This window comes from Schistosoma haematobium, chromosome 1, assembly GCF_000699445.3.
Source record: "Schistosoma haematobium chromosome 1, whole genome shotgun sequence".
NCBI lineage: Eukaryota > Metazoa > Platyhelminthes > Trematoda > Strigeidida > Schistosomatidae > Schistosoma > Schistosoma haematobium.
Window position 1 is genome coordinate 74,370,817 of NC_067196.1, and position 13,397 is coordinate 74,384,213.

Sequence of the window (13,397 nt, forward strand, 5' to 3'; positions counted from 1 at the left end):
TTCCCCACCCTCGGGCGTACCAGGGCATTTGATGGATACACATGATGTTACCTCTCTGAGTTAAGATATTGAAAATGTTGGAGAATATTTGGAGTTAACGAGATAAATTTCAATGACATTATCCTCTTCAACTGTATGTTTTTATAATGATATAGTCACAATTCTCGTTATGAATATTTTACTGATATAAACTTAGAAGATATGTCATTAGAACATTTTTACAATTGAATAAAAGCTTATGAAATGTAACTTATTTATTACGTTCATTGTTTAGTTAATATCTAAACATTAATTTCGGATCATAATCTCTAGTGATGTAACCATTAACTTTGTAGATGATTATCAGTTTTAAAATTAAGCCCATATTATATTTATTGATTTTAAATGATCTAGGTATTACCAATATTAAACTGCTTTTTACATTAGAACTTCTCAACATTTTAACATATTTTTCAGGAACAAAAAACATGTTCATAGACGAATAGCAACATTGAAGTATATCAATATAAATTAAAACGTTCTACAGTTAAATGATTTTCACAACGACTTAGGATCAAGCTATTTTTTTCTTATATAGTGTTATTTTCTTTTTGCTGTTGTTTCAATTTAATTTGCATTTAATAATGAAGTTGTTGTCTGAAGTTGCCGACAAATTCCACAATTGGGTTCCACCAACAAAAATGACCAAATCTTATTCGTTCTTTGATCAATTTATCGTAACGTGTATACTTTAAATAGAAATGTAATGAGCCTTCTTGTTTGTTTCACTTTACACAGATCTAAGCATTATTTTCTGACAGCCTAATTTTGGAAATGTAAGAGCACAAATAGAATCAGAATGACATAAGCCTCCTACAACTCACAATAGTACAAGGCCAAATTACTTACTTGAATACTTAAGCCTGTTGCCCCTCGGGAAGGAACACAAGCCGCCCGCCAGAATTCTCCATGGAACTCTGTCCTGAGCAGCAAGGCCAAATTAGCAAGTAAATTTACAGTTTATTTTAAAGGTAGTTTATACCTTATATAAACTTGAAATGGAAGACCATTGAGAACCAGAGAATATGGTTCTACTAGACTGGACCCAGCACCTTTAAATTTCACATCGAGTGGGCACACTACAAGCAATTTATCATGACCTTGTAAAATTAAATGCATTGTTTTTATTCCTCTTAAGCAGTTATTCTTAATATTACAGACAGTTTTTTTTTTCAATTTTATTCTTTTCAAGACCACAACAGTAAAAAAAAAGTGATGAACTCACATAACTGGTCTAGTTTTGACCAAACAGTTATGTTTACTGAACATTCAAAAAATTCCTCATTCAATGTTACAAATGATAACTTAAACCCAATAACTTTTTTTCCAAACAACCATGAAATTCATACAGATTCATTTCATTCAAACTCAGCAAACTTTATGCATGAAGAATTGAAGCAACAGGATCATTCATTTATTTCAACTAAGAATGTTCAACGTTCTTATGTAACGAAAAAACATCAGAAATGCACTACATCTGACAATGTTAGTTCGCAATGTTTTATTGAACCCTCATTAGTTGTCCCAACTGGTATAAGACGTCGTGGTCCTAAAAAGAAGCCAGATTCACAAGAACGTGTTGTTAGAATGAAAATGAGACGAGCTAGAGCTAATGCACGTGAACGTAGCCGAATGCATGGATTAAATTCAGCATTAGATGCCTTAAGACAACACATACCATCTGCTTTATTCGGTGGATATATTTCCTTTGATCTTGATAAAAAAGATGACACAACTATCTGTACTACTCATACCAATCAAAAACAAAATGAAAGTAATAAATTATTCTCGAAAAATCATCAAACCAACAATCCAATAGATCAAATAAACAACAATAATAATGTGAATAATTTTCATCAATTTGGTCAAAAATTAAGTAAAATTGAAACGCTTCGTTTAGCTTGTAATTACATTGGTCTTTTAGCTTCAATATTAAATGATATACACTTTGAATCGATAACAGATATTATAAAATATTTATGTCATGGTTTGTCACAGATAACGACTAATCAGATTGCAGCTGCTTTACAAAGTGATCCTTCTAGATTAATGAAGCATCATGTATCTGATAGTAATGAAAATAAGTTACCATATGATCATTCTTACAAATCGTCATCATCCATTTCATCATCACCAATTGATGATGATGATGATGATGATGTTAATTATACAAAAAAAATTCAACAAAATGTTATAAGGTCAAATTTATTACAAAATAAATTGACCGATGAACAATTAATGAACCATTTAGATTATTATTATTATTATTCAAATAATGTTTCATTGACCATACCAACTAATCAGTCTACATCAATTTCAAATGTTAGTCAATCTCTAGGAAATTGTTCATCAAATTGTACAGAATTATTAAAATCTCAAAATGATCTATTAAATAATAAATTGTATGAATATGAAAATGTTGTATATGATTATGAACAATATGAAATGAATGAATATAGTTTAACAATTCCTTATTTACCTACTCATTATAATGAAAATAATGATAATAATCAGTTAAATGAATCAATGAATCATGAACATTCGATGAACAACACAAAATTACAATTACTTAATAATGAAGAAATAAATTTTATTACTCCGTTAGAAACTAGTAATTCAATTCATATTTCAACTGATTCTAAGGAACCAATTTTAAATTCAGATCCTGATCTAAGATCTTATTCATATTATTGTCATTATCATCATTTAAATGGTCATTATTATGATTCATATTGAGTAGTGAATATTACTACTTGTTATTACGATTAGTAATTATGAAAAAAAAGTTTTTTTTAATATAAAGTAATATCGAATTTGATAAATATTAGTGATATTGTTAATAATAGTTGAAGTCATCATAAATAACATAATATGATCCATGATGATCATTAATACATTTCAATTATATAATGATTAATTTAAACAAATCATTTCATTTCATTCCTTCAATTGAAAAAGATCAATATTAACATGAATGATTGTTTTCATTCTTTGTAATTGTTTCTTTTAATTTTATCATTGAGTTATTTCTTTATATAATTAATTATAATTATGATTAATAATGAAGTAATCTGTTATTATGACATACTTTACTTACTTACGCCTGTTACTCCCAATGGAGTATAGGCCGCCGACCAACATTCTCCAACCCACTCTGTCCTGGGCCTTCTTTTCTAGTTCCATCCAATTCTTGTTCATTTTTCTCATGTCTATTTCTATTTCCCGGCGTAATGTGTTCTTCGCCTGGAGTCCCTCTGGGAGCTACTGCCGGTCCCAAGCTCGGATAAAGGAGGAGGGTTGGGCATGGGGTTAGCGACCCTATCCCGTAGAAAACTAACTCGCTAAAAAAAACGCTAACCAGAAAAAAATTATTATGACATGATATTTACTTATATCATGTTCTTAAATATTAATAGACAAAGTTTCCACTGACTGACTGGAACATAAACAAAATAAACCAGTTTACTTAGTTTAGAGTTATAATATGAAATTCTATCAATCATTTTCATAATATTTCATGATTGAAGTTAACCAAATAATGGAATGACTTTCGAATGGCAAATTTACAATAGTTTCAATACTCGATAATGCAATGAGAAGACGAAGTTTATCGTCATGTCATTGCATTGTCGAAATTTATCAAAGGGACTAATTGTTTTAAGTTTTAATACTATTAATATTTAAAGATTCATTAGGTTGATTCTTATTTAGTTGATTAGTGAAGTGAATTATTCATTGGAAAGAAAAGCTGTGATAACTTTCATCTGTTGCAAAATAGGTCTCACTACAAGTATGTTAGAAATATTCATCTAGACTTGAGTTTACTTGTTTATAAAAGGATGATTTACTCTATTCAAGATATTGTAATCTGAATAAATAAATTAAAAACTGTTTGTATATTGTTAAATTTGTATTTTTCGAACAGTTGAGTTATTCTTAAATCTTTAGCTCAATTTTAAGAGTTTATAATCTACAACATTTTTGCATATGAGATAATTGTTGGAGAGACCTAGAAAATTCCTTGAAAAAAGCCTTAATAGGCCCCAAAAACGCTGAGAAACATTTTAAACAATCAGCATTGAATAGAAGTTTCTCAAAAACATCTAGAATGTGCAAAGTCACGTGTTATATTTCTGATTGGGTGACTGCCCTTCCTGCTACTATGTTTGGTAGGGTTACAGAAGTTTCCGTAAGCCCAAGGTTGCCTGAAATGTTACAAATACCCTCAATTTTCTGAACATAAACTAATCTTGGAGTAAAGCGTTCTTTCCTTACTACTTGCCTTTTCTCTCATGTTCAAGTTGTCGTGTAGAGATATCCTGGGGTTATTACAAGAGCTTAGGCAACCGATTCAAGAGTTCAATCAGAAGATTTATCAATCACAACCTGTAGTATTGAACAAGTGATATCTAACATAAACCTTGTTAATACGAAGCTGGATAAATGAATACTTAATAGGTCGTTTGTTTTGGCGAATGCTGATTTTATATGTCATTAACAATTTCCAAACTTCTAAATCAGCATTTAATGTTTTATCGATATTTGTAAAAGGTTGGTTTGAATGGACTGTAATAAAGTTCTAGTGAGAAGAAGTGACCAGTGGAGTTCAACCAGATCTGTTGTGAGATAGTAACTCAATAATAACAATGGTGGATATGTCGTTCAGTTTCGTGGATTAGTTAAAGTTAGACATTAACACCGTCGGATGCCGGTTCAGTGGTCTAGTGGTCAAGCGCTCGCGCGTGAGACCGATAGGTCCTGGGTTCGAATCTCATGAGGCGAGATCGTAGATGCGCATTGCTGAGTAGTCCCACAGTAGGACGAAACGGTCGTCCAGTACTTCGAGGTTTTCCATGGTAATCTAGCTTCAATTGACTCATGATCTCAACTGTTGGAATTACTACGATCTCCGCAGAACCCCTCCTGATAATAATGTCAATTAATGTCATAGATCTACGAATGTGCAGCTTTCCACAAAACAAGGCTGTTGAGAAAATTTAATTCTCACGTATGATTACTTATCTGTTAAAAAACCTTTTTTGCTACTAACCCCCCTGTTATGTTCCCTCAATAGAATTCGAAAAAATGATTTCACTAATCTGTTTGAGTTCCAGAGAAACCAAAGATTGACTTAAAGTGGACAGTACTTACCAGGAAGTAGAACAAATGGACAATGAATTTATGGACTAGTGTGTATCAAATGACATTTCACTTTTTAAAAAAAATACCCATCAACAAACAATAGGCAAAAAGAGAAGACGTTTAAAGAAATTGTTTTATAAATGCCGTTCATTTTATCGGTTAATAGTAATTGATATATATATATATATTAAAGATATTTTATCTATTACTCACAGATACCTGACAGTGATTACAATTATTTGAATTGCTACTTAGTTTAATAATAACAGCAATGAGTTCTGTAATGTATACAGTTTTATTAACAACAAGGTTTGCAACATTGGCTTGATGTTAATTTGTGTGGAGAACACACCATAATAACGAATGTAGCGTTTCTAAAAAAAGATGGACAGTTATAACAATTTCAAATTAGGTATCCAATAGAGAGTGAAATCGGCTAATAAAAGAAATTGTTATTTTAATAACTATGAGTAAACAGAATTTTAATGTTTTGATATCATTATTTTTCTAATTTTAACTAACCAACTAACTCATCACCACTTGGTGGTATCGCTTTGTGGTTATTGACTGTAAAACATATAGATTGTTGTAGACTTACTTTACTTACGCATGTTACTCCTCGTGAAGGAGCATAGGCCGCTCAACAGCATTCTCTATTAAACCCTGTCTTGGGCAATCCTTTCCAGCTCTTTCCACTTGTTATTCATCCTTTTCATAGAGCTAAAAATAAATACCTTATTACAAAAAATAATTCGTTTAATCTACTTATTTCTTAGTGAAAATGCTTTTTTTTCATGTTTGCATCACAAACTAATCCTAATTAATCAGACAGCCATTAAAAAACAGAAAGCGTTGGACAACTGTCGTCTTAATATGGGAGACCTTAGCGGTGCGCATCCATGACCACATCTGGTATCCAACCCATAAACTTCAGTCTTAAGGTGGACCTTTAACGTTTGGACTAATAAGTTGGCATAAAGTAATTTGCTTTTTTAAAAACTCTAAACGATTCGCTATAATTCATAACCAACTTTCAGAGCCGTTATTGTGTATCTACTTGAGTTCAATCAAGTCGGGCTCACATCTGACTTGGTTGAACTCCACTGGGTATGGCTTAGCACTGGAATTCCAGGAATGGCCTCTAGAAACTAGCTGCTAGTGAGCATATATTGGCTACCTACCTAAATTTGGTTCGTGATGTAAACTATAAAATTCAGGTCTCCACAAGCCTCTTGTACTAATGAAAATATTTGCTTGATATGGTAAAATGAGTCTGTTTATATAGTTGACGAAAAATGCTAGGTGAAGTATGATTAAATCTTTAAATTACTATAGTTAACTTAAGTTTATTTGGTCATGCTTTCAAAAACAGATATGGGGGGAGGGGCTGATTAAAGTAGTAAATCCATATCATAAACTTATATTCTAATCTCGTAACATAACAATCAACTAATATTCTACGTTTCTTTCTGGATAAATCCATTTCATGAGGGTAACCAATTTGTCGTTTTGAATCGTTCATGTTTAACCTACTTAACATATTATGTAATCACTCCTGTTATTACTTATGGTAATAAAATTAAAATATGGTGGTTGATACAGAATTATTCAATTTTATGTTTTGATCAATGGGAATATGTGAAGTTCCAAGATAGTAAAAACTTTGTATCAGATCGACAGTATGATAAAATAAGTTTTTTTATCATTAGATTACAGTTATGAAAGTAATAACAGTTGATTATTTATTGTGACACTGATAACTATCGTTCAAGGTTAAAATTTATAATAAAATATTAAATGCTAAAGAACTACTGAAAATCAGTAAATATTAAACACTTGACTGTTTAGTTTTTGATTGAGATCATGAACCGATTGATGTTAGACCACCACAATTGAAAACCTTGAGGCACTGGACGGCCGTTTCGTCCTATTGTGGGACTCCTCAGCAGTGCGCATCCATGATCCCGCCCACGGGATTCGAACCCAGGGCCTTCGGTCTCGCGCGCGAACGCTTAACCAAATGGACCACTGAGCCGGCATCCAATGGTGACAGTTTCTAGCTTGTGATTGACCATTTACAACGATACAATATTGAACTTGTTGATATGGTTATTAACAATGTAAAAGATATTAAAAGCGAATGGAGTCCAACGGTGAGATTTGAATCAGGGACTAGATTGAGTTATACCAGTGAGAATGTCAATCGATATGTGACAAACGATGTCAGTTTTTTAGTAGGTCTTTATCAACAATATAAACGTAAAAAGGTTTGCAATTACGCAACTGTGTCCCATATTCAAAGCTTTATTGGTAATTGAACCAAAGCGATTTGACTCCGAATAGAAATTGACAGTTTGAATGTCCAACTTAAAAGCAATCGGAACGAAGATTTTATTTATAGAAAGAGACAAATTCATTTTAATTGTCCTTAGGTTTCATTCAGGTGCCACTACCCATAACATTTCATAATCCCTTAGCAACTGGGCTTTACTACATATGAACCAGCTAAGATAAAAAGAAGTACCTGATTTAATGTGACAAGAATGAAAAATAGAGAAGTTTAAGAAGCAAGTCAAAAGATTACAATTATATGTCTAACTATCCTGTGAATTCAAGAAAATCAGTAGGATTAATAATGGATTATTATGAAAACTGTGATAAAGCATTATATAATTTACTGCATGTGCAATCGTTTGAATTAACCTGTCATCGATAAGTTGACTGAAATTCGATCAGTCTTGGTCGGCATATGTGCATTATATACTGATAGCCACGAAGACACAGGTTTGTACAGAATATATGTAATCGGCTAATAATGAAATCTAGAACGCGCGTTTCGTCCTATTTCGGGATTCACCAAACACAATGAAACGCGCTTCCTGGATTCAACTATTAGCCACATTTCATCTACTCTATATAAAATTATATAAGTTATTCGGTAGATAATTTTAAAAAACACAACCTAAATGTGTGAAGAAATGACCAGTTATACTTACGAGTATGTGCCAAGAATTTTAAATTGAAAATATGATATTACCTAGAATCAATAGAAAGGGATTCAAGTTAGTCTACTTAAAAAACTTGACAGATGTTAGTTAGCTCTTTCTTTGTGATAGATTTAGTTTTAAATATAACTTGTAAGATGTTGGACATAATGTTTGTGAACTCACTTTACGTATTCGAAGGAATATAGTTGATCTTGTTATTCAGATAGCATCCAAAAAAACCAGTAATAATACATTATCTCCCACAGAATTATGTTCAAAATCTCGGATAGGCATTACTTTCTGTTGCTTCAGTGTAAATGCTAAAAAATGATATAGATGTATTGGTAGATATAATTAGTAATCATACAGAAAGCGTTAATTTATCTGCTCTCCGATTAAAAGCGACTGAATTGTCTGGCTTAGAAAGTACTGATGGTTTATCTTTTGTTCATTGCTTTTTCAAGTTAAGATTGTTGAGTATAGTTTACTCTGATTGATTACCTCTGATTATGTCAATGAATTTTTTTAGACATATATCTTTATAGGAATCAAAGATCCTTTTTTTAAGTACTTGTATATATCTTTTTGACTTTATATAATATTGATTCTACCAGTGCTCTTCTAAAGGCAGATTAGGAAAAGGCTAACTTAGTAATCGTGAATATCTTTTTGCGTTCGACTAGTTATTTATATGATTGTTATCAGTAGAACTAGAATTGTTCTGAAAGATTTTGAATCGTGTGTAAAACTGATGATAGCCAAAACTCTGTACTTGAACAAATCTGGAGAAACTAGATGGAATATGAAAAAAGGTTTTATAAATGTCACTGACAAATAAATGATTTGATAAGAAATAGTCACCAACTCATAAATTTACATTCACTTAGACTAATATAGCTTGTAAAAATAACATACATTGAATCGTTTAATTAGTAAATATGTTTGAATAACTTTTGCGGCTAGTTTTATCAACATAACAATAAAAACGAAGATTTTATTTTATATTTTATTTAAACTTTGATAAGTTCAGTTGATTATTATCTACGTAAGTGACTACTATGTTTCTGACTATGGTTTATGATCCATTATAATCATTGAATTACAAAAGTATACCTCCATCATTTCCCAACGGAGTTCGTTCCTGTCTCCTACATATAGCTGAGGTCATACGAATTTGTACATTGAACCACAATTTATGTGTACAGTTTTATAATATATAAATTTCAAAGCAAATAACTCAAATTCACATACTAAACCATACTCAACATGACTGAACAAATCTTTTTTTCAATATAGCTATTTACATGAACTTCACCTTCTCCAAACATCAATGTGAAGTTAATAACAGGTATTTATAATTGCAATCTTATATCTAATGTTTTATAATTAACTGATGTTATATTCTTATGAAATAGATACCCATATTACGAAAATTCATAGGAACATTAAGTGATATTTTCGAAACTATGATTAATTATTCACCATTAACAAAATATGTTATATGGGAAATTTTCCTCTAATAACTTTCTTGGATTATGTGTATGTATACTGGATAAGAAGTTGTAGAATAGTTCTCTCCATGTGCATAAATTTCAATAGTTTCTTCTCGTTTTACCTTATTATAAACAATTCAGAAGTTTTTTTTTAATCATTGAATTAATGAGTCGATGCAAGCTAGACCATCATTGAAAACCTGAAAACACTGAACGGCCATTTTGTCCTAGTATAGGACTCCTTGGCAGAATGCATCCACGATCCCACACATAGAACTTGAACCCATAACTTTTGGTCTCTTGCGAGAACGCTTAACCTGTAGACCATTAAGCCGGCATCAATCATTGTTAATGTCTAACTTTAACCAACCCATGATATTGCTTGAGCCCCACGTGCGAAATCGTGGATGCGCACTGCTGAGGAATCCCATACTTGGTTGGAATGGTCGTCCAGTGCTTTCAGGTTTTCAATGATGGTCTAGCTTAAATCGACTCATTAATTCAACCACAAAATTGGTACAATCTCCACAACCCCCCATTCTGATAATGATTCAAAAGTTATAATTACAGTAAATATCTTGCATTTGGTAAAGAGTCTCAGGTGTACACATTTTTCTTAGTGTCTATCCACAATCATGTATTTTAATACGGGCGATAGCCTCATCAATAATCCTGATGACTGCCTTTAAGATCCATCTTCTTTAATTACCCCATTTTGCTCAATATAGATGATACTATCTTGAATTCATATCATGATACAGGATTATGTTTTTAACTGAAAAGCGGTGTATTTGATAAGAGTCATTACTAAGACAAAATATTATGTATTTTACCTACTTTTCCTTCTACAAAATAATATGATGTTTTGATCAGTATACATTAGAAAGCTAATTCTCATCAAAAAATGGATATCAGATTAAAATCTATTGGAAATCAAGGAGCGTTGGATAAATGTTTTGTCTTTAAAAACACCTACTTTATACCCCTTAAGGGATCGAGGTAGGAATATTTAAGTCTCGTAGTGAGTATACTTACAGTGGTATGTCAGCTATATGCAAATAAAAACAAAATATTATGTTATTTCTACTCAATACGGATCTAGTTTACCATTTTAAGATTCAAAGCGTCTTATCTATTTCTTAAGTAATCAGTCTCACATTAAATTAAAGTTTATTTGATTTTCATCTAATTGCTTTGCACTTGATTAGTAGTTACATATGATCAACATGATACTTAACTTTTGAGGAAAAGTAAACTTCATGTTTTAACATGATTGGCATTACAGACTAGTATAAATGGAGGAACCTTTGAAAACCAGAGAGCACTAAAACGTTTTGCATCCTGATTTGGATTTCTCAACAACACTCATCTGCGATACCACAGAAGAGTGAAAATTAGGAAATCAGATATTATAATGAGCGGTTAAATAAAAACCATTCATTTGAAACGCAGCAGACCAAATTTCCATCTTTAATCAATTCATAACAGAACACGGTAATAAACTTACGCCCGACCCTTTATGGAAGAGGAGACTCAAACTAAATTTTATCTTTTTCTTCAAAGTACTTAATAAACTATCCTTTACATCCAATCAAGTGACTCAATGTGCGGAAACTTCTCATCACGATATCCGTAACTCCTTGTCACTAGTGAAACAAACACATTCAAAATCATCTCTCTGTATAAATTACTTAACCTGTAAATTTTCTAGACTCTGGAATAACCTACCACAATCTATCTGCAAGATAAAATCACTCCCATTCTTTGTTCGTTGCATTGATGTATACTGCTCCTCTGAGAATGCATTAAATATTCTAGCACCTGTAAGTGTATCTTATTCCGCAAGTGAGATTGTAGAAACTTTAAATATTTAGCCATTCTTATTAGTTAATCCTCGAAGTAAAATCACCTACCTTCTGTCACTAAATTAACACTGTCCCTAGCAACCCTAACTAATTTGAATAATATTTAACATCAACAGCATATCACTGTGTCACATGACACACGCATTTAGGTAGACCTGATTGATATATTTTGGTAATTACTGCTTTATTGTTCCGTGCTCTCTGTTTTCGTTTTAATTTCTCTAGTTGTAGATGATTATCATTAATTCGATCTGGCACACGAAATGACCTTAATTACTCCGTTCATAAATCAACAGGCTGTCCATTTAAAAAAATATTAAAAGTTCCCGGCTGATGCATTAGATCGCTGTAATACATGTACTACCTAAACAATTACTGAACTAGTATACTTAAAACTTTCTCCTATCATATGTTTGTTCTGTACATCTAATGTTGCTATTTATATCAAATTGATCAAGCCTGTAAGCTAACGTGAATTCTGTAATTATTATTTTCAGAACATATAAATTATTATTAATAACTCACTGTCAATTTGCATACGACTTACAACTAGAACTTAAGTAAGTTTACCTTGAAATTTACAATTCTTCATTTTTAATAGTTCTCCATTTGAAACTGGTTCATGATTATAAAACCAGCAGATAAACTCATCTTCCATCCCGTTTACGAGTTTATTTAATTTTTTTTTACGAAAACTGAAAGATTTTATGTTTATTCAGTTACAAAAAAAAAGAAACATTTCCCGATCATCACAATTACTTTAACAGTATTTCATTTGACATTTTTTTCCCTGAATGTAAATGTTTATTTAGCTAGATAGTGAACATAAAGTTTTGTTTTCCGTTAAGCATTCTTTCGTATATTCAATTAATTTTTGTATGTATATAGACTATTACAAACATTCAAATTGTCAATTAACTAAAGAGGAACATATGTATAAACACAGTGATTATTTGCTTCTTAATTCTCCCTTTTTTTATCTTATGGTTTGAAAATGACAGGAGGATTGTTGAAGTAAGAATTATAGAACTCATCATTTGTACATAGATTACTTTAAGTGTATTTTGAGATAAGTAAGATTTGATTTAATTTTTTTCTCTCCCAGTTTATCATACATATCATGTGTATGTATAGACATGTGAATATATATAGACCACCATATGTTTAGTTTATTTTAGGTAATTAGTGTTTACTATTAGTGATCATAGTACACAACAATGCCGGTTTACATGAAGCATTTGTTTTAGGAATGACCGATAGCAGAAGATTAAGTGGAATGGGTATGGAGAGGATGCCACAAAAACAAAACAAATACATACACATATCCAAACACACATAAAGATAGGCTGATCAAACAGTAGCATTTACTATTTAATTGTCTTATTTCTTTTGTTTATGTACATAGAAGAATGTTAGTTAGATAACGGGAAAAGTTTATCTCTTTCCGTAGAAGTAAATAAACTAAAAACAACATGGTGGTGGCATCAATTGATAATATTTCTCTAATACAAAAAAGAGAACTTTACATCATTATTGGTAACAGAAATTCTGTAAAACTATTGGAACTATTTACGATAGATAATAAGTAGTGATATCTCCGAAAACGTTACTGTCGTTACTTTTAGTTGCAGCCATTATCTTACTACTATTAACCAAATAAAGGTAAAATGAGATTCTTTTTGTGTAACTTCTTTTACTTACAGTCTGCAATTATGTCAGTTAGTAATAAACGGGATAAAAAACAGTTGACTTTTAGTAAAACAATTGTGAATTGTCAGATGAAATTAGAAATGGAAGTTTGTAAAAGAATCAAGGTAATTTTAAGAAAGAATAAATGATTTGATTCCTTTATCCAATATGAACAAGATGTA

The 13,397-nt window shown here is 31.2% G+C and overlaps 1 protein-coding gene across 1 annotated transcript; it reads left to right on the forward strand.

The window, feature by feature from the left end:
• The first annotated feature begins 563 nt into the window (after nucleotides 1–563).
• On the forward strand, nucleotides 564–3,105 carry NEUROD1 (Neurogenic differentiation factor 1). Its single transcript, XM_012939793.2, has 2 exons — nucleotides 564–986; nucleotides 1,232–3,105. Exon 2 carries the CDS (start codon nucleotides 1,255–1,257, stop codon nucleotides 2,773–2,775), a length of 1,521 nt encoding a protein of 506 aa, XP_012795247.1. The 5' UTR covers nucleotides 564–986; nucleotides 1,232–1,254; the 3' UTR covers nucleotides 2,776–3,105.
• The last annotated feature ends 10,292 nt before the right edge of the window (nucleotides 3,106–13,397 follow it).